The sequence below is a fragment of the Halichoerus grypus genome, chromosome 13 (assembly GCF_964656455.1).
Source record: "Halichoerus grypus chromosome 13, mHalGry1.hap1.1, whole genome shotgun sequence".
In the NCBI taxonomy this organism is placed as follows: Eukaryota; Metazoa; Chordata; class Mammalia; order Carnivora; family Phocidae; genus Halichoerus; species Halichoerus grypus.
In genome coordinates, this window is record NC_135724.1 from 27,237,760 (window position 1) to 27,263,182 (window position 25,423).

At 44.7% G+C, this 25,423-nt stretch overlaps 1 protein-coding gene across 1 annotated transcript in view; it reads left to right on the plus strand.

The window, feature by feature from the left end:
- The first annotated feature begins 394 nt into the window (after positions 1-394).
- PSTPIP2 (proline-serine-threonine phosphatase interacting protein 2) overlaps positions 395-25,423 on the plus strand; it is a 66,038-nt gene continuing 41,009 nt past the window's right edge. Inside the window, exon 1 of the mRNA XM_036107578.2 lies at positions 395-553. Coding sequence (XP_035963471.2) covers positions 521-553 — 33 coding nt within the window. The 5' untranslated portion in view covers positions 395-520. The remainder of the gene's footprint in view (positions 554-25,423) is intronic.

A 25,423-nucleotide genomic window follows, 5' to 3' on the forward strand; every position in this document is an offset into this window, starting at 1 on the left:
ATCCGTAGCGAAGGCGGCTGGGGTAGCACACAAGACCTGCTGAAGCGTCCGCTGGCATTGTCCGTCTTCAGGCTTTGCGCAGCTGACACCCGGTCCACGCGACCACCCTCTGATCGCGCGGGGCTCCATCCACCACCCCGCGGAGCCTGGATATCTCCGCGAGGAATTGGTCGGCGGAGGAGGGAGCACGTAGGCGGGAAGGGAGTCAAATTCGGGAAGGCGCAGGACCAGTTCCTTGCAATCCTTGAAGGCTTCCTGAACGAGGGGGCAATTCCAGGGTCACAGAGGTCGCGGGGCTGTCCACGGGCGTGGGCGTGGCCGCTGGACTCGGGAGTGGCGGCCGGGGAGGAGCCGTGCGCCCGGGGCGGGCGCTATCGGGCGTGGTTTAGGACCCGGCGCGGCCTCCCCGCGGCCGGGCGACTCCCCAGTCGGGCTGCTGGACCGCGGGCTGCCACAGTCCGCTCACCGGGCGCCAGCCAGCCGCTCCGCTCCGCTCGGCCCCCAGCGACGCGCGCCGGCCATGACGGGCGCACTGTTCAAGGCGAACTTCTGGGTAAGTGGGCGCCGCTCGGGGCCCTGTCCCGCGGCCGTGTGCCCTCTCTGGCCGGCCCCCTGCCCCCGGGCCCCAGCGGCGCGCGGCCCCCATCTCCCCGCCCAGCATCCCGAGACCCAGGCGAGGAGCGGCCGGTCCGGGGGGAGGCGCCGGTGCCCCCGAGGCTGCGCCAGGCGCGGATCTGGGGGGCCTGGGTGAGCCTCGCCGGCTGACAGCGGCAGGCAGCCCCCCCCCCCACCACCATCGGGGACCGTGTCCTCCAGGTCCGCGGGCACGGACGGTCTGTCCCAGCCCCGGCCCCATCGTGGGCTGCTGGGTGGAGAAGTCTGGCGATGAGGCCTCACCGACCCGGTTTAGATCCTGCCTTGGGAGGCCCCGTTTCCTGAAGTTTTTGAGCTTCCCCTGGGGCTCTGCCCACCTGTAGGTCCATTGCAGGTATTGTCATGGTGGGCAAAATTAGGGCAGAGAGACCCGCCTTCCCCCTGCCTCATAGTGTGACACTCGGTTTTCAGATCTCAGCTCAAATGTCACCTCTTCAGGGAAGCCTTTCCTGATTGTGCCCAAGAGGCCCTATTGCTTAGCTCACGTGTCACCCATTCTGTTCCTTCGTAGCGTTTGCCAGTTTATGGTTTTGAACTGGAGGACTGCAAGCACACAGCACCTTGGGGCAGGCACCCTGGGGCCTTCAGGGCTACTGCCCCCCAACAAGCTGGTGGAGGATGTGTGCTCAGCTAAGAGTTGTTGACTGAGTAAGTGGGTCTGTAAAGCCGAAGGGCCCGAGACAGGGTGAGAGCGGCAGCCTCCGTCCTCAGAGAGCTCCCAGCCACTGAGCTCCGTCCTCAGAGAGCTCCTGCTTGCAGGAGTGGGTAGGGGCATGGGCAGAGAGCAGTTCTGGGTTCCGAGTTAGAGGTGAAGGTCAGGGGAGAGAGAACTTTCTGTTTATACTCTTTTTCCCCTCTGGCCTTATACTTTCAGAAGGCATCTGAGATCCTGAGAGCGATTTTGCAAAGCTATCTTTCATCTCTAATTTCCTGTAACACTTTATGTCAAATAATAGAAACTATAATAGCTGACATTACTGTGCACAGTCTGTGACTAACACCGTCCTTTTTTTTTTTATGATTTATTTTTTAGGGGCGCCTGGGTGGCTCAATCGGTTAAGCGTCTGCCTTCAGCTCAGGTCATGATCCCAGGGTCCTGGGATCGAGTCCCACATCGGGCTCCCTGCTCAGCAGGAGCCTGCTTCTCCCTCTGTCTGCCGCTCCCCCTGCTTGTGCTCTCTCTCTGACAAACAAATAAAATCTTTTAAAAAAAAGATTTGAGAGAGAGAGAAAGAAAGAGAGAGAGTGCTCCCTTGGGGAGGGGAAGAGGGAAAGAATCTCATGCAGACTCCACGCTGAGCTGGGAGCCGACTGGGGGGGGAGGGTTCAGTCTCAAGACCCTGAGATCATGACCCTGAGGTCATGACCTGAGCCGAAATCAAGAGTCAGATGCTTAATCAAGTGACTGAGCCACCCGGGTGCCCCAACTAACACTGTTCTAAATGCTTTACACGCACTACTCATTTAAGCCTCACAACTACCGTATGAGGTAGCTTGCTTACTATCATTTTACAGATGAGGAAACTGTGTGGCAGAGAGGTTAAGCAACATTCCCACGCTGCTGGGGCTGTGAAATAGTGGAGCAGGACTCTGCATGGACCAAAGGCTCCGTGAATGTCTTGATGAGGCTGGTGCTCAGCGAGATTCTCCCAGCACCGCTCTCTGCATGGCTCCTTTGGTACCACCAGAGGTAGACGCTGGGTCCTCATTTGACCCATCATTTCTCCTGCAGCTCCAATCAGGAGCTCACGGAGGGTAGGCACTGGGTGTACCCAGCGCTGCCATGGTGCCCTGCATATGAATGCTCAGGAATCAGGCAGACGGGACAGTCATCCAGGCTTGGGGGCAAAGGGGCAGAAAGGAACCTGCTGGAGACCTCAGCAGTATGTCTGATGCCTCACCCACTCAGGGGGTAGGGGAGGCAAGGCTGTGGTTAGCACAGGGGAATAGCTTTCATGTTTCATGTTTCAAGTTTCAAGGGCAAGAAGGTTGTGATTGGATATGGTAGAAAACTTTGGAAACACAAGTGGGTACCAGTCGACTGAATTTATTAAATAGTTATGAAATACCTTTTCTGTATAAGGATTTCTTTTTTTTTTTAAGATTTATTTATTCATTTGAGAGAGAAAGAGCATGAGCAGGGGGAGGGGTAGTGGGAGAGGGAGAAGCAGACTCCCCACCCAGCGGGGAGCCCAAATCAGGGCTCGATCCCAGGACCCTGGGATCATGACCTGAGCCGAAGTCAGACGCTTAACTGACTGAGCCACCCAGGCGCCCCTCTATATGAGGATTTCTAATTGAGGTGCCATTTGCAGGGTAAGGCACCACCTTGGTTAGAAGGTATATTCCCATGCGGAAGCAAGGTAGGGAGGGCAGGCTTTGGCCTCAAGTTTGTGGAGGAGGAAGGGGTGGGGGTAAGGGGAGTCCAGCAGAGGCCAAGGAAACTGGGCCAGGAGTAGGGGTCTGTTCCAGCATGGAGGCCATAGGGAGAGGAAAGGAGGAGATCAGGGAGGACTGGCAGAGGGCAGAGGAGGTCAAAGCCACAGGGCAAGGCAACCAGTTGAAGGTGAACACTAGAGAGGAAAGGAGGGCTCAGAGGAGGCTCCCTGTAATGTGAACTGGGGAATGAGGTAAGGGCCCCAGAAATAAGGAAGTCGGGAGGAGGAACTGGTTTGTGGGGAGAGACGGAGGGGGAGGAGGGAGAGGAAAGAGGCAATTTTAACAGTAGTTAACCACAGGGGTAGCAATGGTGAGGACCACGGCCAGCAGCATCCTGAAGCCCCCCCCAACCCTTGCCCCCCCCCACACCATGCCAGGATTGGCGGGTATGGGAGGTTGTGGGAGGGGGTGCGTCCTGGGGAGGAGACAAGGCGCCAGGCAGCAGGATTTGAAAGTACTTTCATGGCTCAACAACCAGTGTAAACATGTCAGGGAATATTCTCTGGGGTCTAGTGGTCAACATTCTGATGAGAATGGGCATGTTCAGGGTGGTATGGTAGCAGACCAGTGCTCAGCATTCTGGCTTTGAGGGGCGGTCTGGAGGACAGGGCCCTGGCCCCTTGTGAAGGGCGTCCAGGCGAGGGAATATAGAGAACTGCATGAAGTACGGAAAGGCATCAGTTACCAGTGGAGGCTCTGAGGCGGACTGGCCAGGTTTGAATCCCGGTTGTGCCCCTTAGTAGCTATGTGACTTCGGGTGGCACGGTACTTCAACCTCCCTCCTCCCACCCCACCACCAAGCCTCAGTTGTTCTTCCTCATTTCCATAAAAATGGGACGTTAGCAGTGTCCACTGCCTCAGAGTTTAGTTCGGTGCCGGGCACGGCCCATCGTGATCACCTGTGCTGTCAGCTCTCTTACCATCAGCACAGAGGTGACAATTAAAGGCAGTGGGTGACAGTCCCTCAAGGAGAGGGAAAGAAAAGATATGAGGTCCCCAAGGAAGCCCTCCTGAAGGCTGAAGACAGACAAATAAAGGCAGAGATGCAGGGATACAACCAGGAAAGGACCGGCACACGCCCAAGAGAGGAATGTTCCGTGGAAGTGGAAAAGCCCATGGCCAAATTAAGTAGATACTCCAGAAAAGGTCTGAGTCAGCACAGTCTTTGTACATAATCTTATTCAAATGCCCCATGGAAATATTTATTTATATATATATATATTTATTTTTTATTTTATTTATTAGAGAGAGAGAGAACGAGAGGGGGGGAGAGGGGCAGACGGAGAAGCAGGCTTCCTGCAGAGCAGGGAGCCCAGCGTGGGGCTCCACCCCAGGACCCTGGGATCATGACCTGAGCCGAAGGCAGACACTTAACGACTGAGCCACCCAGGCACCCCTAGTGGGATCTATTTTTAAAATAATTATCAAAATCCTTTTCTCTTGTTTTATTTTCTTACAAATTTAATGAGAGGCATGGGACCTATCTTTAAGGAAAATAAAAAATCCCTGCTTTTCTCAACATCATTATGCAGAAACTCATACTCTTCTGGTAGTTACCACCACTTTACAAAATAATAGGATTACACTGCCTTTTCTTGATAGAGCAGTTTTAAAATTATCTATTGACATACTGCTGTATTTGAGGATTTAGCTCTTTCATTTTTTAAACAATTTTTTAAAAAGATTTTATTTATTTAGGGGTGCCTGGGTGGCTCAGTTGGTTAAGCGTCTGCCTTCGGCTCAGGTCATGATCCCAGGGTCCTGGGATCGAATCCCACATCGGGCTCCCTGCTCGGCAGGGAGTCTGCTTCTCCCTCTGCCACTCCTCTGCTTGTGCTCACTCTCTCTCTCTCTCTCAAATAAATAAATAAAATCTTTTTTTTTTTATTTGAGAGAGAGAAAGAGAGAGAGAGCACAAGCCAAGGGGAAAGGCAGAGGGAGAAGCAGACTCCCTGCCGAGCAGAGAGCCCGATGCAGGGCTCGATCCCAATCATGACCTGAGCGAAGGAGATGCTTAACTGACTGAGCCACCCAGGCACCCCAATACTAGGTATTTTCAGTACCAGTGTTCATATAGCTGCCGTGAACCTTACAACCTCCCAACAAGGGCTTCATCACTTGCCTCAGAGTCACGGGCTTCCTGTTTCCCAAACAGTATGCGTGTGAGCAAAGTAGGAGAATCAGACTTCTCAAAGACACAGTAGACTGGTGGCTTGTTTGTTTAAGACTACTTTCTGGAATTAGCTCTACCTTATATTGCATTTTAGGCTGAAGGTTAGCCAAGGGTCAATAGGAGGTTTCAACATATCTGATACAGATTTTTTCTTCGTGAGAACAGGAAGGCTTTTCCCCAGTGGGCCCTAATACCCCTGTCTTAAACTCCTTGTACTATTTGTTTTGTTTTTTTTTTTTTAAGATTTTATTTATTTATTTGAGAGAGAGAATGAGATACAGAGAGCATGAGAGGGGGGAGGGTCAGAGGGAGAAGCAGACTCCCCGCCGAGCAGGGAGCCCGATGTGGGACTCGATCCCGGGACTCCAGGATCATGACCTGAGCCGAAGGCAGTCGCTTAACCAACTGAGCCATCCAGGCGCCCCACTCCTTGTACTATTTGTATGTGTAAGGAGGCTCAGGACAGCACAGGGCAATCTTAAGCCCCAGTGTACAAATCCATAATATTCATCATTTTCTATCTTTGGGAACTAATACCTAGCCTCAAAACTCACTGTTCAAGTATGGCTATTTCATTAGCATTGACCAGGTCACATGGGATTGCATTCATAGATTAGAAAGCAGTTGAGGACTTATTTTCTTTTATTTAAAAATTAATTAATTATTTATTTTTAAAGATTTTATTTATTTATTTGACAGAGAGACACAGCGAGAGAGGGAAAACAAGCAGGGGGAGTGGGAGAGGGAGAAGCAGACTTCCCGCTGGGCAGGGAGCCCGATGCGGGGCTCGATCCCAGGACCCTGAGATCATGACCTGAGCCAAAGGCAGACGCTTAACGACTGAGCCACCCAGGTGCCCCGAAGACTTCTTTTTTTTAAACAGAAATGATCACAGCTAACTATTTTTGAAAGTAAAACAAAAGAGTATTCTTAGATATTTAAATGCTCTATTTACCCACTATTCTTAAAAAAAAAAAAAAAAGCTGTAATGATCTTAAATATTTTTTTTTTCACAGATGACTGTTCATTCTTTACACATATTCCTGTTTATGGGGGAGGATTACAGTTTCAAGTACTTTTATAAACCCTCAAGCATAATACCAAAGCTTCCACCTACCTCAATGACAGCACTGTTTTCACAACTGTATTTTAGCAGTGAGAGGAAAAAAAAGAACATAGGAAGTTGTAATGGTAGCAGAAGGCTGGCCCCTACCTCATACCCACAAAGTTCACAATATGAACCACAGCCACACAAAACTACTTGTTCCACCGCAAGGGGCTTGGGTGGGGAGGGAGATGTTCCCTTGGCCCCACCCCTAGGACTTTGCATTGACCTCTGTTCCTGCTTCTAGGTCTTGGCTAGGAGACTTCCTGGAAGTCTGTTGCATGTTTCTAGCAGTATACTTATCACTCTGTATTGAGTCACCTGTTTCTTTGCCTGTCTTCCTTACTAGGCTATGGTCACCTTCCATCTCATTCACCTCTGTGTCCCTAGAGCTTGACACAGTTCTGAGAACAGAGTATGTGCTCAATAAATGTTTAACATGTGAAGAAATGAACATGGATGTCTCACCTACTTGATGTAAAAAGAGGCACCCACTGCCCTTCACCCCTATACACGCTTTATATATACATAATATTCAGGGTCCATGCAACTGAATTCCACATGGTTAGCTTGTGTGTTACTTTTTTTTTTTTTTTTTTTACCTAATGCCATATTTTATGTACTGTGGCAAAATACATATCACTTAAAATTTGCCATCTAATCTTTTTCAAGTGTACAGTTCAGTGGTGTTAAATGCATTCGCCTTGTGCAATGATCCCCACCATCCATCTTCATACCTCTTTTCAGTCTATAAACTGAAAGTCTATGCCCATCAAACAGTGACTCCCCATTCTCCCTTACCCCAGCCCCTGGCCACTATCATATTTCTGTCTCTATGATTTTGACTGCTCTAAGTACCTCATATAAGGTTTAAGATTTTATTTCTTTATTTGAGAGAGAGAGAGAGAGATCACGAGCAGGGGGGAGGGGTAGAGGGAGAAGCAGACTCCCTGCTCCCATAAGTACCTCATACAACACTTTGCTGCTATCTGTTTTGTTTTTTTTTAATAGTAGCCATCCTAAGGGTACCAGATGGTATTGTAGCTTCATTTTGCATTTCCCTAGTGATTAGTGAAGTGGAGCATCTTTTCGTGGGCTTGTTGGCCATTCGTATATCTTTGGAGAAATGTCTGTTCAAGTCCTCTGCCCACTTTTGAATCAGACTGTTTATTTTTTTGCTGTTAAGAGTTATCTGTATATATTCTGCATATGAACCCTTTATCAGATTTTATTTATTTATTTGACAGAGAGAGACACAGCGAGAGAGGGAACACAAGCAGGGGGAGTGGGAGAGGGAGAAGCAGGCTTCCCACCGAGCAGGGAGCCCGATGCAGGGCTCGATCCCAGGACTCTGGGATCATGACCTGAGCCGAAGGCAGACGCTTAACGACTGAGCCACCCAGGCGCCCCTATCAGAGACTCTTTTTAAAAAATGCTCCAGCATTCCAAGTATGTTTAAAAATCCTCTTCGCGCCCATCCTCCTGTGGAAACCCCCATCTTGGAGCCCTCTATCCTCTGTTTCCATCAGGCCTTCTGCACAACTGGCACCCTGGGCTTCCCTTCAGTGCTCTCTTGGGTTGGAGCCACTGTTTTCTAGAGCCTAGGTCACTTAGAGAGCTCTCAAAAACATAAATAAGTTCATATCTTTCCCCTGCTTGAATTCCTCCAGTGGCCTCTCGTGGCACTTGGAGTCTAAAAGTCTGACCATGGCTTACACGGCTCTGCCCAACCCAGCCCAGTCTGCCTCTCTGCCCTGATCACTTACCTTCTCTTGCTCACCTACTCTAGTGCGGCACTCGTAGGTCAGTTACCAAATGATGATCATGGTTTCCACCTAGCCAGTTTGCTTGACCCTGCTTGCCTGTTCCTATGGCATCCTGCGCCCATAAGACAATCCACAATACTGTACTTACCTCTTTAATGTCTAATTCCCATGACTGTGAGCCCCATGAGGTGCATCTGACTTGTTCAGCACCATGTCCCCCACACCTAGCATGGTGCCTGGCATGTGGCAGTCACTCAGCAAATATCAGAGTGAGCAAATGAACAAAGGAAAGAGCAATGAGAGATACATGTGGCAGTGAACAGAGGCTACTCATCCAAGTCAGTGCTCTGTCTTCACATTTGCTTTAGGGGGAAGTGTCCTTCTGGGCTTCTAAAGAGCCTGTTCTACTGTGACTGGCTGGTCATCTTGTGCTTGGGAGAATGATATCGTCAAGGATGGGCTCTGGCTCTGCTGGGACCCCCATGCCCAGGGAGGGGCACAGCACCCACATACAGAGCAGAGTCCACACTCTAAGTGCTGACCACCTGATGAGAGTCCGTGTGACCAATAGAGAAAACACAACACTGGTTAGAGAGAGGAGCGATCTTCCCTGGTCATCACGCCATCTCAGACAGTTCAGCTCAATAACTATCTGCAAAGTCCTGAGTAGCGGCCCTTTGGTAGCTGCCGTGGGTCACAGGGAAACATGAGACATCTCACTTTTTCGAGACTATTATCTACCCAATGAGATGAATCTCACATGCTATTTAAAACTAACAGTTTTTAATATTAACATAACAAAGTCAAGGAAATTAAAAATATATTGTTAGTAATTTGGTACCTTTCCCAATTCTTTCCTGCACACATAATTGTAATCATAGTGTATGTACTGTTTTGTATTCTACTATTTCCATATAATAAATAAAATATGAATACAATAATAAAGTATCATAAGTATATTTTACCTATTGTTGTCTACTTTTCCTAACAAGCATTTAAGAAATACTATCTTCATTCATTTAGGGCATTGAAAAATTGACTTCTTTATTTTTTTTTTTTTAAGATTTTATTCATTTATTTGAGAGAGAAAGAATGAGAGACAGAGAGCATGAGAGGGAAGAGGATCAGAGGGAGAAGCAGACTCCCCGCTGAGCAGGGAGCCTGATGCGGGACTCGATCCTGGAGCTCCAGGATCATGACCTGAGCTGAAGGCAGTCGCCCAACCAACTGAGCCACCCAGGCGCCCCGAAAAATTGGCTTCTTTAAGTACCTGTTTATGGAGACTCACGAAGGAACTTGTCACTGTCCAGCTGTTTTACTATGTTTTTCTGATGAGATCACTTTCTCCTTCCACGGTGATGACATCATACCTTTTCCACGCTGCTCAGACCTCCACTTTCTTCCCATATGCTCACTCTGTTTTGATGATCTTTCTTCCTACTCCATTAAGAAGCCAGACACCAGGGACACCTGGGTGGCTCAGTCAGTTAAGCGTCTGCCTTCCGCTCAGGTCATGATCCCGGGGTCCTGGGATTGAGCCCTGCATCGGGCCCCCTGCTCGGTGGGGAGCCTGCTTCTTCCTCTGCCTGCCGCTCCCCCTGCTTGTGCTCTCTCTCTCTCACTTTCTGACAAATAAATAAAATAAAATCTTAAAAAAAGAAAAAAAGAAGCCAGGCACCAGCTGGTGAAAGCTCATTTACCTTCTGTCTAAATAAGATTAGGTTCGGTTATAAGTAACAGAATACCCCAAACAACAGTGGCCTAGACAAGGATAGTGTTTATTTCTATCTCACATACATGAAGTCCCCAGCCGGTCATTCCAGAGCTGACATGGCCACCCATATGTCAGGACCCACACTCCTGCCTGCTTAGTCCAGCTGTACCTGATTCAATGCCTGGTACATAACAGATTTGATGTAGGCAGGCCAGGTCCAAGGTCACCCAGGAGCAGCCGAGAGGGTCATTGGCTTTGTGCAGGATAGAAATCGAACACGAGGGGTGCCTGGCTGGCTCAGTCAGAAGAGCATGCAACTCTTGATCTCAGGGTTGTGGCTTCAAGCCCCATGTTGGGTGTAAAGATTACTAAAAAAAATAAACTTTAGAAAAACAAAATAAAACAAAAAGAAATCAAACATGAGCCAGGAGGAAGTGAAAGCAGAGCTTATTGAGTAGCGTAAGTGATGGCGTATCACAGATGGAGTGTCTGGGAGACTCGGGAAGGGAAGGAGAGTGAGTCTCTCTGTTGCTTGGGGTTAGGGGTTTATATTGGAAAGGGATCCAGGGTATGGGTTCCTTCAGGGATCCAGGGTAGGGTCCACTTCAAGGCGATGTCTGGTGAATAGTAGGTGTTATTTCATAGGTCACTGAAGGTGGGGTATTGATGTCAGCATCGGCCGAGGTTTGTTTGAAGCCAGTGTCCTGGGACATATTTGGGATTCAGTTCTTCTTAGATGTTATCAGGTGTTTGGGGGCTTAGGACGAGACTCAGAATGATTCACTTTCCTGCCTCGCTCCTGGAGTGGGAACAGGGCTCCTTGGTTGATTCAGATGCAAGGTGAAATATAGAACGTGAGTAAACGGGACCTAGCTGGGAAACAGAGGAGATGGAGTCTTTCTAAAAATGAGCCCCCCAGTTTCCCCATCTCAGATTCACAGGACTGTCTGTTGAAAAGAGCATTCATTTACAGTAGTACATTTAAAAAATGTTAGCATATATATAAAGTGATTTCCTAGAAGGCAGACGTATTCTCAGTGTTCCCAATAATATCCGAAGGGACCAGTTTCACTACATCCAACATGGCTGGTGTGGTTTCTTCCTGGCCCATTTAATAAGCAAAAACAGGTGCCTCATTAAACTTAACATTTGCGTTCTTGTCACCAGGGAGAGTGAACATTTGTTTATTTTCTGGTTCTGTTTCCTCTTTTACACATGGTTTTGTTTCTTTCCTTGTGCTACTTACGAATCCACATGAGTTTTAAAAAATTATAAGGATATTCTTTGCCATTTACTACAAATATTTGTTTTTTTGTTTTTTTTATTTTTTATTTTCTTATTTTTTTAAAAGATTTTATTTATTTATTTGAGAGAGAGAATGAGAGACAGAGAGCATGAGAGGGAGGAGGGTCAGAGGGAGAAGCAGACTCCCTGCCGAGCAGGGAGCCCGATGCGGGACTCGATCCCGGGACTCCAGGATCATGACCTGAGCCGAAGGCAGTCGCTTAACCAACTGAGCCACCCAGGTGCCCACTACAAATATTTGAATGCACATTCTTGTATCTACATATGTGTGTACACATACACGTGTTGTGTATGTAATTCACGTGTTCTGGCATCCAGCAAATACAGCGTGCGATAGTGAAGGGCAGTCCTCAGGTACTCGGGCTTCTGTATTGGACGTTCCTGGGTTGCAATCCCAGCTCTGCTCCCTTTAAGCTGAAGTATGTGCCCTTGTTCAAATTACTCCGCTTTCCTAGGCTTGGTGTCCTCATCTGTAACATGATAATCATACTTAAACTGTGTATGCGTTTTGCAGACGCTGTGTACGGTCCAGTGTGTTGAGCTAACCTTTTGTGATTACATCTATTACACACCAAAGTTTAAAAACTTCTCCCCACGCTGGAAGCTTGATAAACATTCAATTACTTTTTTTTGAGCTTTTCTATGGTTAAAGTTTTACTCAATATTGAATTGTCTTTCTGAATGAGTCCCAGGTGTTCTGACATTTGCAGAAGCCGGAGATCTGGGTGGACCCCTAAAGTCAGGAGAAGAATGACCCCTGCCCTCAGTGGGCCTGTGCTCTTGTTAGGGGGCAAACACACATGTATGACCCTGGTCGGAAATAGGCTGGCCTACTCTCCTCACGCTAAAAGGCGTAGCTTAGCAGAGTAGGATTATGGGGCAGTCCTAGCTGGGTGTGGGTGCAATGGAGCACCAGTCCCTAAAAAGTGCTAAGATAGCACTGGGCATGTGATAAGATGGGGAAATCTGTGTTTCCAGAACACCTCAAGGGAGGGTAAACCTTGGCATGGGGCTGGAAAGAATACTTGAATAAGCTGCTCAGGATGGGGGACTTAGAGTCCACACCTACCGGCAGGTCCTGTCTTGAATGAAAAGAGTTAATAGTTTGATGCCCTCCTAGGGGCCAGAGCCTGGTTTTGGGCTTAGTTGTGCTGGGTAATGGATGCAAGCCGAAACACTGGGGAAACACTGGGGAAACACTGGTCTTTCCACTCTTGTCTTGCAGTGCTGATTTGATTCTACTCCAATTTGAACACGAGTTTTTCTGTTTGAAGAATAGCTGCTTGAAGTGACAGGTTATAAATGGCCACAAATGTCCAAAACCCTAGAAATACAGTTCCTTCACTGCTCCAGGCCTTGGTTGCCCAGCCTCTTGGATCCTCTCTGAGGATATAGTCCCTTTTATCAAACACAGACACTAAGCTTTCTCCACCCCGAGACAGTCAGGTCCTGAACAAGGGGTCCAAAAAGACCTTAGCTCTCTGGAATAAAAAGTATTTCCTTAGGCCTTTGTTGGCACTTCTGCTAACGGCCAGATCTGGAGATCTGGAAAGCTGACCAGTCCTGTGGGTTGTCCCCAGTTCAGCGTTCTTTGTCCACCTGTCCCATGTTAGCGCCCTCCTGACCTGTTTCATCAGGATTCCCATGGAATTCCTGCCAGAAGAGTGGTCGGCTTTGATTCTGACCAGCCATTGCTCAGGGCCACCGTGGTCTTGGTCAGCAGGCTTCTCCCTGGCTGACCCCAGCTGGTATGGCCCTTTCCTGGGCAACGTAGGTGGAGAGTTTGTATACGAGAGACTGTGGTGTTCCTGGCAGGTATCCTTAGCTCTGAAACAAAGGGAGCAAACAAGACAAAGGGATGTCAGTCAAGGCACCTGCCATTGAGCATCGTGGCCCCTTCTGCAGAAACTAAACAGCAAGGCCACAGGGCCCAAGGGCTCGGCAAGCCAGAAGTCTGTCCGCTCTCCAGGGCAAAGAAATGAGTCCTGTGGACGGGGTTTCAGATAGGGAAGCTGGAAGCCTGGGAAGACCAGGGGGCCCAAGAGAGGCTGAGAGTACCAGACTGCAGCTATTCAGATGGAATTGTGGTTGGGTTGGGTGAGAACAGGAAGTGGGGAGGGAGAGGCCACCAGCTCAGGGCAGCCGCAGTCCTCCCACCCATGGCCACATATCATTTGGGGTCTATACCCCACTCTACCTCAGATGAAGTGGGGGACTTGCCCAAAGCCACCCAGCTAACCACTCGGGGCCTAAGCTTCCTGTTTTGCAATGAGGACGATACTATCTGCTCAGCCTAGAACTAGGACCATTCTGTGTTTCAAATGATAAAATAGAGCATAGTCATGTTAAAGGGGTACAGCTGTCAGTATGCGTTCGCATGCCAATGTGGGAGTGGTTCTTGTGCACTTAAGTTAATTTTTTAAAATTGAGAAAATGACTGAAAACGATGAGTGGAAATAACTTTAAAAAACACAAGGGATTGTTAGAACAAGTGAAATATAGTCCCCAATCCGGAAAGGTATTTATAATATATTAAGTTAAAAAAAAGTTACTACCAATTTGTAAAATAAGACCTCCTCATTTATATTTAAAAAAATATGAAGACATAGTCACATGTCTATAGGAAAATATCTGGGGCTTGTGCAGCAAAATGTTAACTATTGTTTTTTCTGGGATTTCATGTGATATGAAAAACGTAATTATTTCCTTTTTGCTTATCTGTACTTTTCCATTTTTCTACAATAAAATAAGTATAACTTTGAAAATAATTCAAAGGGCTTAAAAAAGTATTAAAAGAAGAACAAGTACAGCTAGCGCGGCTCAGTCGGTTAAGCATCCGACTCTTGATTTTGGCTCAGGTCTTGATCTCAGGGTCACGAGTTCAAGCCCCATGTTGGACTCCATACAGGGCTGGAGCCTACTTAAAAAAAAAAAAGTTCCAAACTCAGAGGGACATGACCAGCCTGCAGGGAAGGAACCTGGACACCTGTTTGTGCCAAGGCGAGGTTTTCCCCCTTAGGGCATGAGGGGCCCCTCCTAGCTGGGTGGGAATTAGAGTGCAGGAGACCCCCTCCCACTCCCACATACACCAGTGAAAGGACCAGCCTCTTCACAGTGACCTCTCCAGCTAGACCTCTCCTTACCACCTGCCCTGTAAGCAGAGAGAATCACTTGTGGGTATGATGGGCCATTTATTTTTAATTTTTACTGGTACTTTTAAAAAAGTAGGAATGTAACACATGCTCATTGCAAGATAGGAAAACCATTACAGGTGCGTATCGGTTGACCCTTGAACAACAAGGGTTTGAACTATGCAGGTCCACTTACACACGGAGTTTTTATAGTGCAGTACTGTAAATGTATTCTCTCTTCCTTACGATTTTCTTTTTTTTCTTATGACTTTCTTAATGACATTTTCTTTTCTCCAGCTTACTTTATTGTAAGAATACAGTCTATATAATACATATACAAAATATGTGTTAAGTGACTGTTTATGTTCTTGGTAAGACTTCAGGTCAACAGTAGGCTATTAGTTATTAAAATTGGGGGGAATCAAAAGTTATACTTGGATTTTCAACTGTGTGGGGTGGGGGGATGAGGCAGTTGGGGGGTGAGGGGTCTCATCACCCCCAACCCCCTTGTTGTTTAAGGTCCACTGTGTAGTAAAAAAAACAACAAAAAACAAGACTATCAAAGTCCCTCCTTCAGCACCTCAGATCCCAACTTCCAGGGGTAAATTATTCAGTTACTTTCTAGAGGATTTTCCAGGTGTACCTGTTCCTATACACAGGTACTTATATAGCTTGTCCACATTCCTGTTGAAGAAGCACGTTAATGATTATGGTAGAGAACAGCGAGTCATAAAGCTGTCCCTCCCTCCAACTCAACATTAAAAGCACATAAATGGAAGTGATCTTTGTCTTTCAAGATTATCTGTGGTTTGGTTTTCTTTTTTGCTAATATGTTCGTTGTAGAATAATCAGATATTCTGTAAATCAAAAAGTTTAAGTGCCCCTTTCCAAGATAAGTAGTGGTTAAGTCATTTGTACCTTAATATGACCAATGGAGGTCCTTGATGGAGGGAGGGAGGAAGGCAGGGCCAGAACTCTAGTAAGACGCTTGGGCATAGAATTTAAAGGAGTGCACCCCAAAAGTCCAGAAAACCCTCAGTAATCAAGATAAATAATACTTCAAAGTAATGTGTGTGTGTGTGTGTATGTGTATATATATATATATATATATTTTTTTTTTTTTTTTAAGATTTTATTTGTTGGGGTGCCTGGGTGGCTCAGTCAGTTAAGCATCCAACTTGTGATTTCGGTTGGCTTAGGTCATGATCTCATGGGTTGTGAGATTGAGCCCTGCATTGGGTTCTGTGCTCAGCGGGAAGTCTGCTTGGGATTCTCTGCCTCTCCATCTCCCTCTGCCCCTCCCCACCACACTCTCTCTCTCTTTCTCAAATAAATAAAATCTTTTTTTTTTAAGATTTTATTTATTTATTTGACAGAAAGAGAGACAGCGAGAGAAGGAACACAAGCAGGGGGAGTGGGAGAGGGAGAAGCAGGCTTCCTGCTGAGCAGGGAGCCCGATGCAGGGCTTGATCTCAGGACCCTGGGATCATGACCTGAGCCGAAGGCAGACGCTTAATGACTGAGCCACCCAGGCACCCCAATAAATAAAATCTTTAAAAATACATATATATATATATATAAAATGTAAAAATAAAGATTTAATTAATTTATTTTTTAGAGGGGAGGAGGGGCAGAGGGAGAGAGAGAATCCCAAGCAGTTCCATGCCCAGCTTGGAGCCCAACGTGGGGCCTGATCTCATGACCCTGAGATCATGACCTGAGCTGAAATCAAGACTTGGACGCCAACTGAGCCACCCAGGTTCCCCTTAAGATTTTATTTTTAAGTAATTTCCACACCCAACATGGGGCTCAAACCCACAATCCTGAGATCAAGAGTTGCATGCTTCACCAACTAAGCCAGCCAGGTGCTCCCTTTAAAGTAATATTTTAAAAAATCACCCTCAAGGAGGGTCATTATTCTGCCTACAACATAAGGTGATTAGATGGTCACTCCATGTGTTTGGGGGGTGGGCAGAGTGATCACTGGAGGCTTCTCTCAAAAGATGATATTTGAGCTGAGATGGGAAGGGTAAGGTCCAGCCAGCCTTCCAGAGGGTTGGGGGAAGGGGAGAGAAAACATGAGGCTGGAAGGGCCTGGCCTGTTTGAGGAACAGAAAGATAAGTGTGGCTTCAGCAGGATCCAGGCCAGATTGCTGAGGATCATTTTGACAAAAGCCAATTTGCTGAAATGATCAAGTCACTAAAGTCCTGTTTCTAGTAATTACCTAGAAAGCTAAAGCATGCTGTGTTACTGAGGGGTAGTTTCAAGAATTTTTAAAATTAATAGGTTTTATTATTTAGGGCAGTTTTAGGTTTACAGAAAAATTGAATAAAAGTACAGAGTTCCTAAATTACTCCCCCCGAGCCCCCAGTTTGCCCCATTATTAGTATCTTGCATTAGTGTGGTACATTTGTTACTCTTGCTGCCCCAATAGGGATACATTATTATTAGCTAAAGTCCATAGTTTATATTAAGGTTCACTGTGTTCTATGGGTTTTGACTAATGCATAATGTCATATATCTACCATTGTAGTATCATACAGAGTGGTTTCACTGACCTGAAAAATCCCCTATTCATTCTTGCTTCCCTCCTTCTGAACCACTGACCTCTTTATTGTCTTCAGTTTTGTTTTTTCCAGAATGTCATGTAGTTGGAATCATAGCCTTTTCAGATTGGCTTCTTTCACTTAGCAATATGTATTTAAGATGCTCCCATGTCTTTTCATGGCTGGATACCTCATTTCCTCCTATGGCTGAATAATATTGCCTAGTATGGATATACCACAATTTGTTTATCCATTCACCTACTGAAGGACATCTTGGTTGCTCCCAATTTGGGGCAGTTAAGAAGAAAGCTGGTCTAAACATTCATGTGAAGGTTTGTACGGATACAAGTTTTCAACTCACTTGAGTTAAAATGTAGCATCAGTGAATCAGATTTATTGGTCTAGTTCAGTCAAGTGTCATTTTAACACAGGTTTCACATCTAAGATGCCTGAATATCCTCTGTGCTCAAAATTCATGCAAAATGCTCCTTGGATCAGGCTGGCTAAGAAATCAGTACGTTAAGAAGAACCATGAGAGATGATGGACTCTGAAAAACAAACTGAGGGTTCTAGAGGGGAGGGGGGTGGGAGGATGGGTTAGCCTGGTGATGGTTATTGAGGAGGGCACGTTCTGCATGGAGCACTGGGTGTTATGCACAAACAATGAATCATGGAACACTATATCTAAAACTAATGATGTAATGTATGGGGATTAACATAACAATAAAAAATTTAAAAAAAAGAAATCAGTACGTTAGAGGAGAAAAGTCAATGGACTTAGGAGAACATATACTGGAAGAAATACTTCCTGTCTCTTCTAGAATTGTGACATTTAAGACATGAGTAATTCTGAAATTTGAATATATAAGACATTCTCATTCCCAAAAGTCATGGACCTAAAGTACAGAAAATCCAAAATACAGTAAACTTGGTCTGGTCTCAGTGACATAGAAGCAGTGAAGTCAAAAATAAACTAACATTAAAAAAATAATAATAAAATAAACTAACATCAAAACTTAACTAAATCTAAATAAAAACTTTGAAAAAAACTCCTCAAAGACAACACAAAGTGTCGTCAGTTTTATGGAGTCACAAGAAACAAGTAGAAACAAGAGTCACATATTTCAGGGGTCAGGGAAGGCTGAATCACCGAGACATGAAGGATGATTAATTTCTGAATAAAAAAATGTATTACTTGGTCTTATTCCTCAGAACCAAAGTTAATCATCCCGAGGGGCACATTTGGAGAATATTGCATGTATTTGACTATTGTTGGTTGAGTAACACTTTTTGCATTATGTATTTCTGTTCATGTTGAGAATATAATGACTGGTCAAGTTGCAACCTAGGCCTGCATTCGTTCATTTATAAAAGGATGGAAACGAGATATATGGCTGAGCTCTAAGATGCTCTCTAATACAGTAGTGCTCCGAGGCTAGAATACTGTGGGAAAGTCAATAGACTCTTTGATTACCTCCAATGTTTAGGACATGGATATTCTGCTCAATTGCACTTAAAAAAACAAAACAAAACATTTATTTATTTTAGTGAGAGAGAGAGAGCAAGCATGAGTTGGGGGAGGGGCGGAGGGAGAGAGAGTCCTTAAGCAGACTCCCTGCCGAGCACAGAGTCCAATTCTGGGCTCGATCCCAGGACCCTGAGATCACGACCTGAGCCCAAATCAAGAGTCAGATGCTTAACCATCTGAGCTACCCAGGCGCCCCCAATTCCATTTTCTAATCAATTGATAATTAACTCCGATTCATTTTTGGTCCAAAATGTGTTAGAAATTATAAACCCGCTTTTGCCTTGGCAAATCCAAACCCTGAGAACATAAGGGAAATTTTTTTTGAGGATTCTTCCGATTTAGGCCCTGGGGTTTCAGAAATAGAGATGAAGAGGATGGAAGATATTGAAGAGGAATGAATGCACTGAGGCCAGGTTCTACCTTAGAAAAAGTTATTCTCATGAACATTACATATTTTCTATTAATTTGCAGATTCTTGGCTTCAGCTAAATTGTCATGGAAAAAAACCCAATCGATGGAATATGGGGATTACTGGAGTATGGGATAAGGCATGCCATTGAGATTTCCCAATTAGCAGCTGTGGACGTGCATCCTAGACATTACTTCTGCAGGGATGTGGCTGTTTATGAGTCTTCACGGTTACATATTGTCCCAAGACTTGGAGATTTCTTCTCCTTTGAGTATCTGGTTTGCCTACTGGGTACACCATAAGGATAATAGATAGAGATTAAAGGCATTCAAAATGGTATTTCGGTGGGGATGTGACACGAAGGGGGTCAGAGGCTGGTGGGAATTTTTTTGGATTGGGTTCAAACTTCCCACCCATGTGGAGCAGGAGGGAATACAAGTCAGCCAGGGCAGTGACTTTGGACATTTCCAAAGTAGGGCTTGACCTACTTTGGATTCCTGGCTTAGTTCTGTTATTTGCTTTGACAGTGGTGGTGGTCCGTGGGGTGTTTGATCTGGCTGGCTTTCTTGGTTCTGCTGGCCGACTGCTGGGGTTTGGAGAACCACTCTCTTGTTCCCTTGCTTCCCTATCTGAGGACTGACTTCCAGTTTTAGGTGTAACCACTTCCTGGCACTCATTCTCTCCAGGCCCGTGCGGTGTCTTGGGCACGCTGTGCACTAGGAGGAGGACTTTAGAGCCTGTATTTCTGGACACTGGTTTGTACTCGCTTCCTCAGCACATACGCTAAAATGGAATGATGCACCACTGATTTTATCCTGTGATATAGGCAGTCATGCCCCTCTCAGGGGTAAACTCTAGAACTTCAACTTGCTTTTAGTAACTGGGAAAGTGTTAGCACTAACATTAGCAGTGCCCTTGGGGGTGGTCTACTGTTCCTCATGGATTAAAACACCCACCTTCAGTTCTTAGATTTTTCTCTCCCAGTGGATTTGTAAATCAAATTTCTCATGTCCCTGAGGGGTGTGTGTGTGTCTGTGTGAGAGAGAGAGACAGAGAGACAGAGAGGCAGAGCAGGAGAAGGAGAGAGGGAGAGAGAGATTTGGATCATGTTGAAGGTTAGATAGGTAATAATTGAACATTAGCCAACTTTCTGAACATTAATGTCTCCTAAATCTTAATGCCTTCTATGTTAAATTTGGAGGGATAATTGTCTTTCACAAAGTCATGGTCTTACCGCACATAATAGAAATGAATCTGTAGTAAAATGTGAAGTTGTTTTTTGTTATATGTTCAATTTTGTTATATTCCACTTTATGGAAATGTCACAGTTTGTTTATCCATTGATCTTTGATGGATATTTGAGTTGTTTACAGTTTTCAGCTGTTACAACTAAAGCTGCTATGAACATTCATGTACAAGTCTTTGTATGGTGATTTTCTGATTCTATCTATACAATAAAGTTGGTATTCTACTGTAAGGAAGAGCTTTCTCTCCTCCCTCTCTCTCTTTCTCTGTTAGTATGCACACATGGATTCTTATTTTATTCAATGGATTATAATATGTTACCATCATGACTTACCTTGATGCTCCACTTTTGCTAGGTTTGGATAGCATGGAGCCCCTCCAAACTGGATCACGTGTCCTAGATCCTGTGTCCTTTGGATATATTCCCATCATTCTTTGAGCACTCCTTGCTTTCTGGGACAAGATGTTACAGGTTTAATAGCTAATTTCTCTGCCCCAGTCCTGGAATCTGCCATTTCTCCAAAGAGCCCTGGTTCCTTTTAAGAGAATAGGATTGAGAAACCAGTATTTGTGCTTTGGATGTACTTATTGCTACCTGTGGAATTCCTTGTTTCTAGGCTCTCTCAACAGACAGAGTGAAGGAACATAAGTATGCATAATGATACCTCCAATTCCATTCCCCCACTTGCTGTATTTTATCCAGTGGATACAAATTTTGCTTTGCAGCATTTGCCAATTTCCATCATGTAAGAACTCCCTCTGTGGCCAGTTTCAAACCACCAACGTGACATTACTCAGGGGGGCGCTAGGAAGAGGTATGCAGAATTGGTCCTCACTGGGGTGAGCCAGCTCTTGTGTATCACTGCTCCCTTACGTAAGGGAAACCTGGCTCCCATTATTCATAGTATATTTACTCATTTACTCAGGACCTAAGACACTAGAAAGTAGTTTCAGAATTGCTAACCAATACCATTGCGAGAACCAAGCTAGAGTTTAATGTGTTGACGTCTTTTGGCCTTAGGCTGAGAGTACATTGTCAGAATAGGGTGTACAAAAGTTATTCGGGTTGGTTGTACCTCCCTCTCCTTCAGTGTGGTAATTTTATTCATTCAAATGAGGTTAGGTTCGCTTCTTTCTCTTTGTGTTCCACTCTAGAGGTTTCTCCCTTACTCGCACGTTTCCAGCATTTCCCACTATGTAAAATGTTAACAAATTTCAAAAGTGAGAACAACTTAAAAAGGTGTGCCCAGAGAAGCATCACCTTCCCCCACTCCTTCTGTCCCAATTCCACTCCTCTCTTGTCCACTCTGATCTCACTTACCCCTTGTACATGACTAATTCCATTAATTTCTGGTTTGTTTTTCCTGTTTCTTTTTGTACAAATGAGCAGATAAGATATATTTTCTCATTTTCTTTTCTTTCTTAATGCAAAAGGCAATATTCTATACAGAATGGCCACAGAGTCTGGAAATGTGTGTGCAGTTGTTTTATTTTTTGTAACTGACAATCCTTGTTTACTTCTGGGGCATGTTAATGGCAGGTTTATTCTATGAAAATCAGACCCATGAATCCCTCAAAGCAATGCAAAGGTGCATGTGCGGGGTTTGACAGAAATGCTGTATTAATAAGCCATGTTCATAGCGGTTTTGCAGAACTTATTGAACTATGCATTGCCAATCAAGGACAACACGTTCAACATGTCATATGATGTCATCGAACACTTTGTAATGTAATAGCAGTGAATCATTTATTATGTAATATTTGTCTGTGTTTCCAGACTTTGTGACCACACTGCAGTTACCCTCCTGCCCTTTGCTTTCTTTACTGTAAAAAATATAGACTGGAAGCCAACCTGTATCAGTTCTTAGTGATAATTCTCATTCTTTTTTTTTGAAAGATTTTATCTATTTATTTGAGAGAGAGAATGAGAGAGAGCACGAACGGGGGAAGGGGTAGAGGGAGAGGGAGAAGCTGAGCAGGGAGCCCGATGCAGGGTTCCATGTGGTGCTCCATGTGGGACTCAATCCCAGGACCCTGGGATCATGACTTGAGCTGAAGGCAGATGCTTAACTGACTGAGCCACTCAGGCGCCCCAATTCTCATTCTTTTTTTTTTTTTTAAGATTTTATTTATTTATTTGACAGAGAGAGACACAGTGAGAGAGTGAACAAAAGCAAGGGGAGAGGGAGAGGGAGAAGCAGGCCCCTTGCCGCGCAGGGAGCCCTATGCGGGGCTCAATCCCAGGACCCTGAGATCATGACCTGAGCCGACGGCAGACGCTTAACTGACTGTGCCACCTAGGCGCCCCAGTGCACTTGGATTTTAAATCACAGTTAGAAAACCTTTTGGAATGTTTACTTCTTCTTTTTTTTTTTTTTAAGATTTTATTTATTAGACAGAGAGAAAGCACAAGCAGGGGGAGCAGCAGGCTCCCCACTGAGCAGGGAGCCCAATGCGGGGCTCGATCCCAGGACCCTGGGATCATGACCTGAGCCGAAGGCAAACTCTTAACCAACTGAGCCACCCAGGTGCCCCATGAATGTTTACTTCTAGTACTTGCAGGTCTCATGTTTTTACCTTGAGATCTCTGATCCATTTTGAATTTATTGTTGTGTATGGTATGGGGTTTGAATCTATTTTTATCATTTTCTAAATGGCTAACAGTTGCCCCAGCACCACTTATGAAAAAGTGCATTTTGCCCCAGTGATGTGAGATGCTACCTTTAGCATATATTAAATTTCCATGTGTACTTGCATCTATTTCTGGACTTTATATTTTATTCCACTGGTCTGTTTGACTATTTCTGCACCAGTCCTGCAGTGTGTTAATTATGGAGGCTTTATAATATGTCTAAATGTCTGGTAGGGCAGGCTTCCCTTCAGAACTTTTCCTTCTCAGTATTTTCCTGGCCACCTTTGCAGTTTTGTGATTTCCGTATGAACTTTAACCACATAGCAGAAAACTTGTTGGTATTTCACTGGGATAGCATTACAATTACAAATTAACTCAGAACTGACATTTTTAGGACTGTGAGTCATCCTATCCAAGAACAAAGACTATCTTTCCATGTGTATTATATCCTCTGCAAGTAGAGATGTATTCTTTTACAGTTCTGGAGGCCAAAAGTCCAAAATCAGCATCACTAAGATGAAATCAAGGTGTCAGCAGGGCCGTACTGGAAGTTGCAGGGAAGAATCTTTTCCTTTTCCTTCCCAGCTTCTGGTGGCTGGCATTTCTTGGCTGGTGACACATTACTCCAGTCTCACCTCCGTGGTCACATGGCTTTTCCTCCCTGGTATCAAATCTCCTTTGGCTCCTTCTTATAAGAACATTTGTGATTGCATTTAGGGCCCACCCAAATAATCCAGGATAATCTCCCTATTTCCAAGATTCTTAATGTAATCATATCTACAAAGACTTGTTTTCCCATATAAGATAAAGTTCATGGAGTCCAGGAATTAAGACCTGGGTATCTCTGGGGTCTGTTATTCAGCCTATCACAGGCATCTATGGAGAAAATCATGATTTTTCTGTTTAGATTTATTACAGTGTTTTATTAGGTTAATAAACTTCCTGATAGTAAACCAATTTTTCATTCCTGGAGTAAATCCCACTTAGTCATGTTATATTGTCTTCTGAATGTGGCATTGGACTATTTTTGCTAATATTTTATAAAGATTTATTTATTTATTCAAGAGAGGTATGGTGGGGGGAAGGAGTGAGGCAGAGGGAGAGAGAATCTCAAGCAGACTCCTCAATGAGCACGGATCCCGATGACAGGGGTCCGATCCCAAGCTGAGACCTTGACCTGAGCCAAAACCAAGAATTGGTTGCTCAACCAACTGAGCCACCCAGGCACCCCTATTTTTGCTAATATTAGAATATTTTGATTAATATTTATAAGTGATATTGGTCTGTAACTTTCTTTTTTGTACTCCATCAAGTTTAAATATTATGTTATTCTTGCTTTGCAAGATGAATTAGGACATTTTCTTTCATTTCCAATCAATTTTGGACCTTAGGAATACTTTTTTCCCCTGACGATTTGGTGGAATTCCATTCTCCTGTGAAAACATCCAGTTCTGTTGCTTTTTTCTGCTCCTTGATTACTTTCCGTTTCTTCTATGAAAATCGGCCTGTTTAAACTTTCTATCTCAAAGGAGGTCAATTTTGCTAAACTGTATTTTCAGAATAGGCTAATTTAGCCTTTTTTTTTTTTAATGTCTTCTAAGTTTGCAGTCTAGAAAAATCTCTTACCTCAATATTTAAAAAGATACATATTCTGTATTTTCTTCTTACATGTGTATGATTTTCATGCCTAGATCTTTACTTAATCAGGTATTTATTTTAGAGTATGATGTTAGAAAGGGGTCTATATTTAATTTTTGGCAAAATGGACAGTCATTGTCACAATAACATTTATTGAATAAGCCATCCTTTGCTTTCTGGTTTCAAATGCTTCTTTTATCATATAATAAATCCCCTGTGTACATAAAACCATTTCTGGACTGTTATTTGTATTTTGTTTACCTGAGTATCAATTCTCAATGTCAGTACCACACTTTTAAAATTTTTCTTACTTTATACTGCTTTTTATATGGTAGGCTAAGTCCTTACTCATTACTTATCTTTCTGACATGTTCTGGGCTATTTTCATTCACCTACTCTTTTTAGGTGGGCTTTGGAATGAAGTTAAATTTAAAAAGAAACCCCACTGAGATCTTGATTCTGATTGAAATGATTTTAACTTTATAGATTTACTTGGGGAGAACTGAATCTTTCCCGTATGAGATTTTTCCATCTGGGACTAGGATATGTTTCTAGAAGTATTGTGAATTTTGTCTGTATTTTTTGGTAATGTTTTATAGTTTTCCTTCAAAAAGGCTTATTCCTAGGTATTTTATATGTCTTGTTGGCATCGTGAATAGGACTTTGTGTTTTAAGTTACATTCTTACGTGTTTATTATTGACATATACGAAAGCAAATGCTTTAAAAAAAAAAAAAAAGTAATTCAGTCCCTAGCTTTTTGCTTGATAAAATATCTGGTTTTCCAAGTAGATACTTGTATATCTAGAAATCATGGCAGTTTCTGATAGTTTTGCCTGCCTGGAGTGAGAAGGTGGGAAGGGTGTTACCCTGGAGGTGAAGGGCATTTACAGGACTTTAGAACCGTGCATAACCTTTATTTCTTTCAGTTTTTACTGTGGAAGCTCTGATGGTACCTAGGGTCAGTCGCCTGTTGCTGTTCTGGTCTTCATGTCCTTGCTAGCAGCCTGCTGCTGGGTGGAGTCTGCACCATTTGGGGCTTTGGCACAAAAATCAGCATCAGCTGCTCGGCCTGCACTGAGAGCAGGGCAGGGCACTGGCCGGGTTCCCGTGGCCTTAACACACCCTGCCGATTTTCC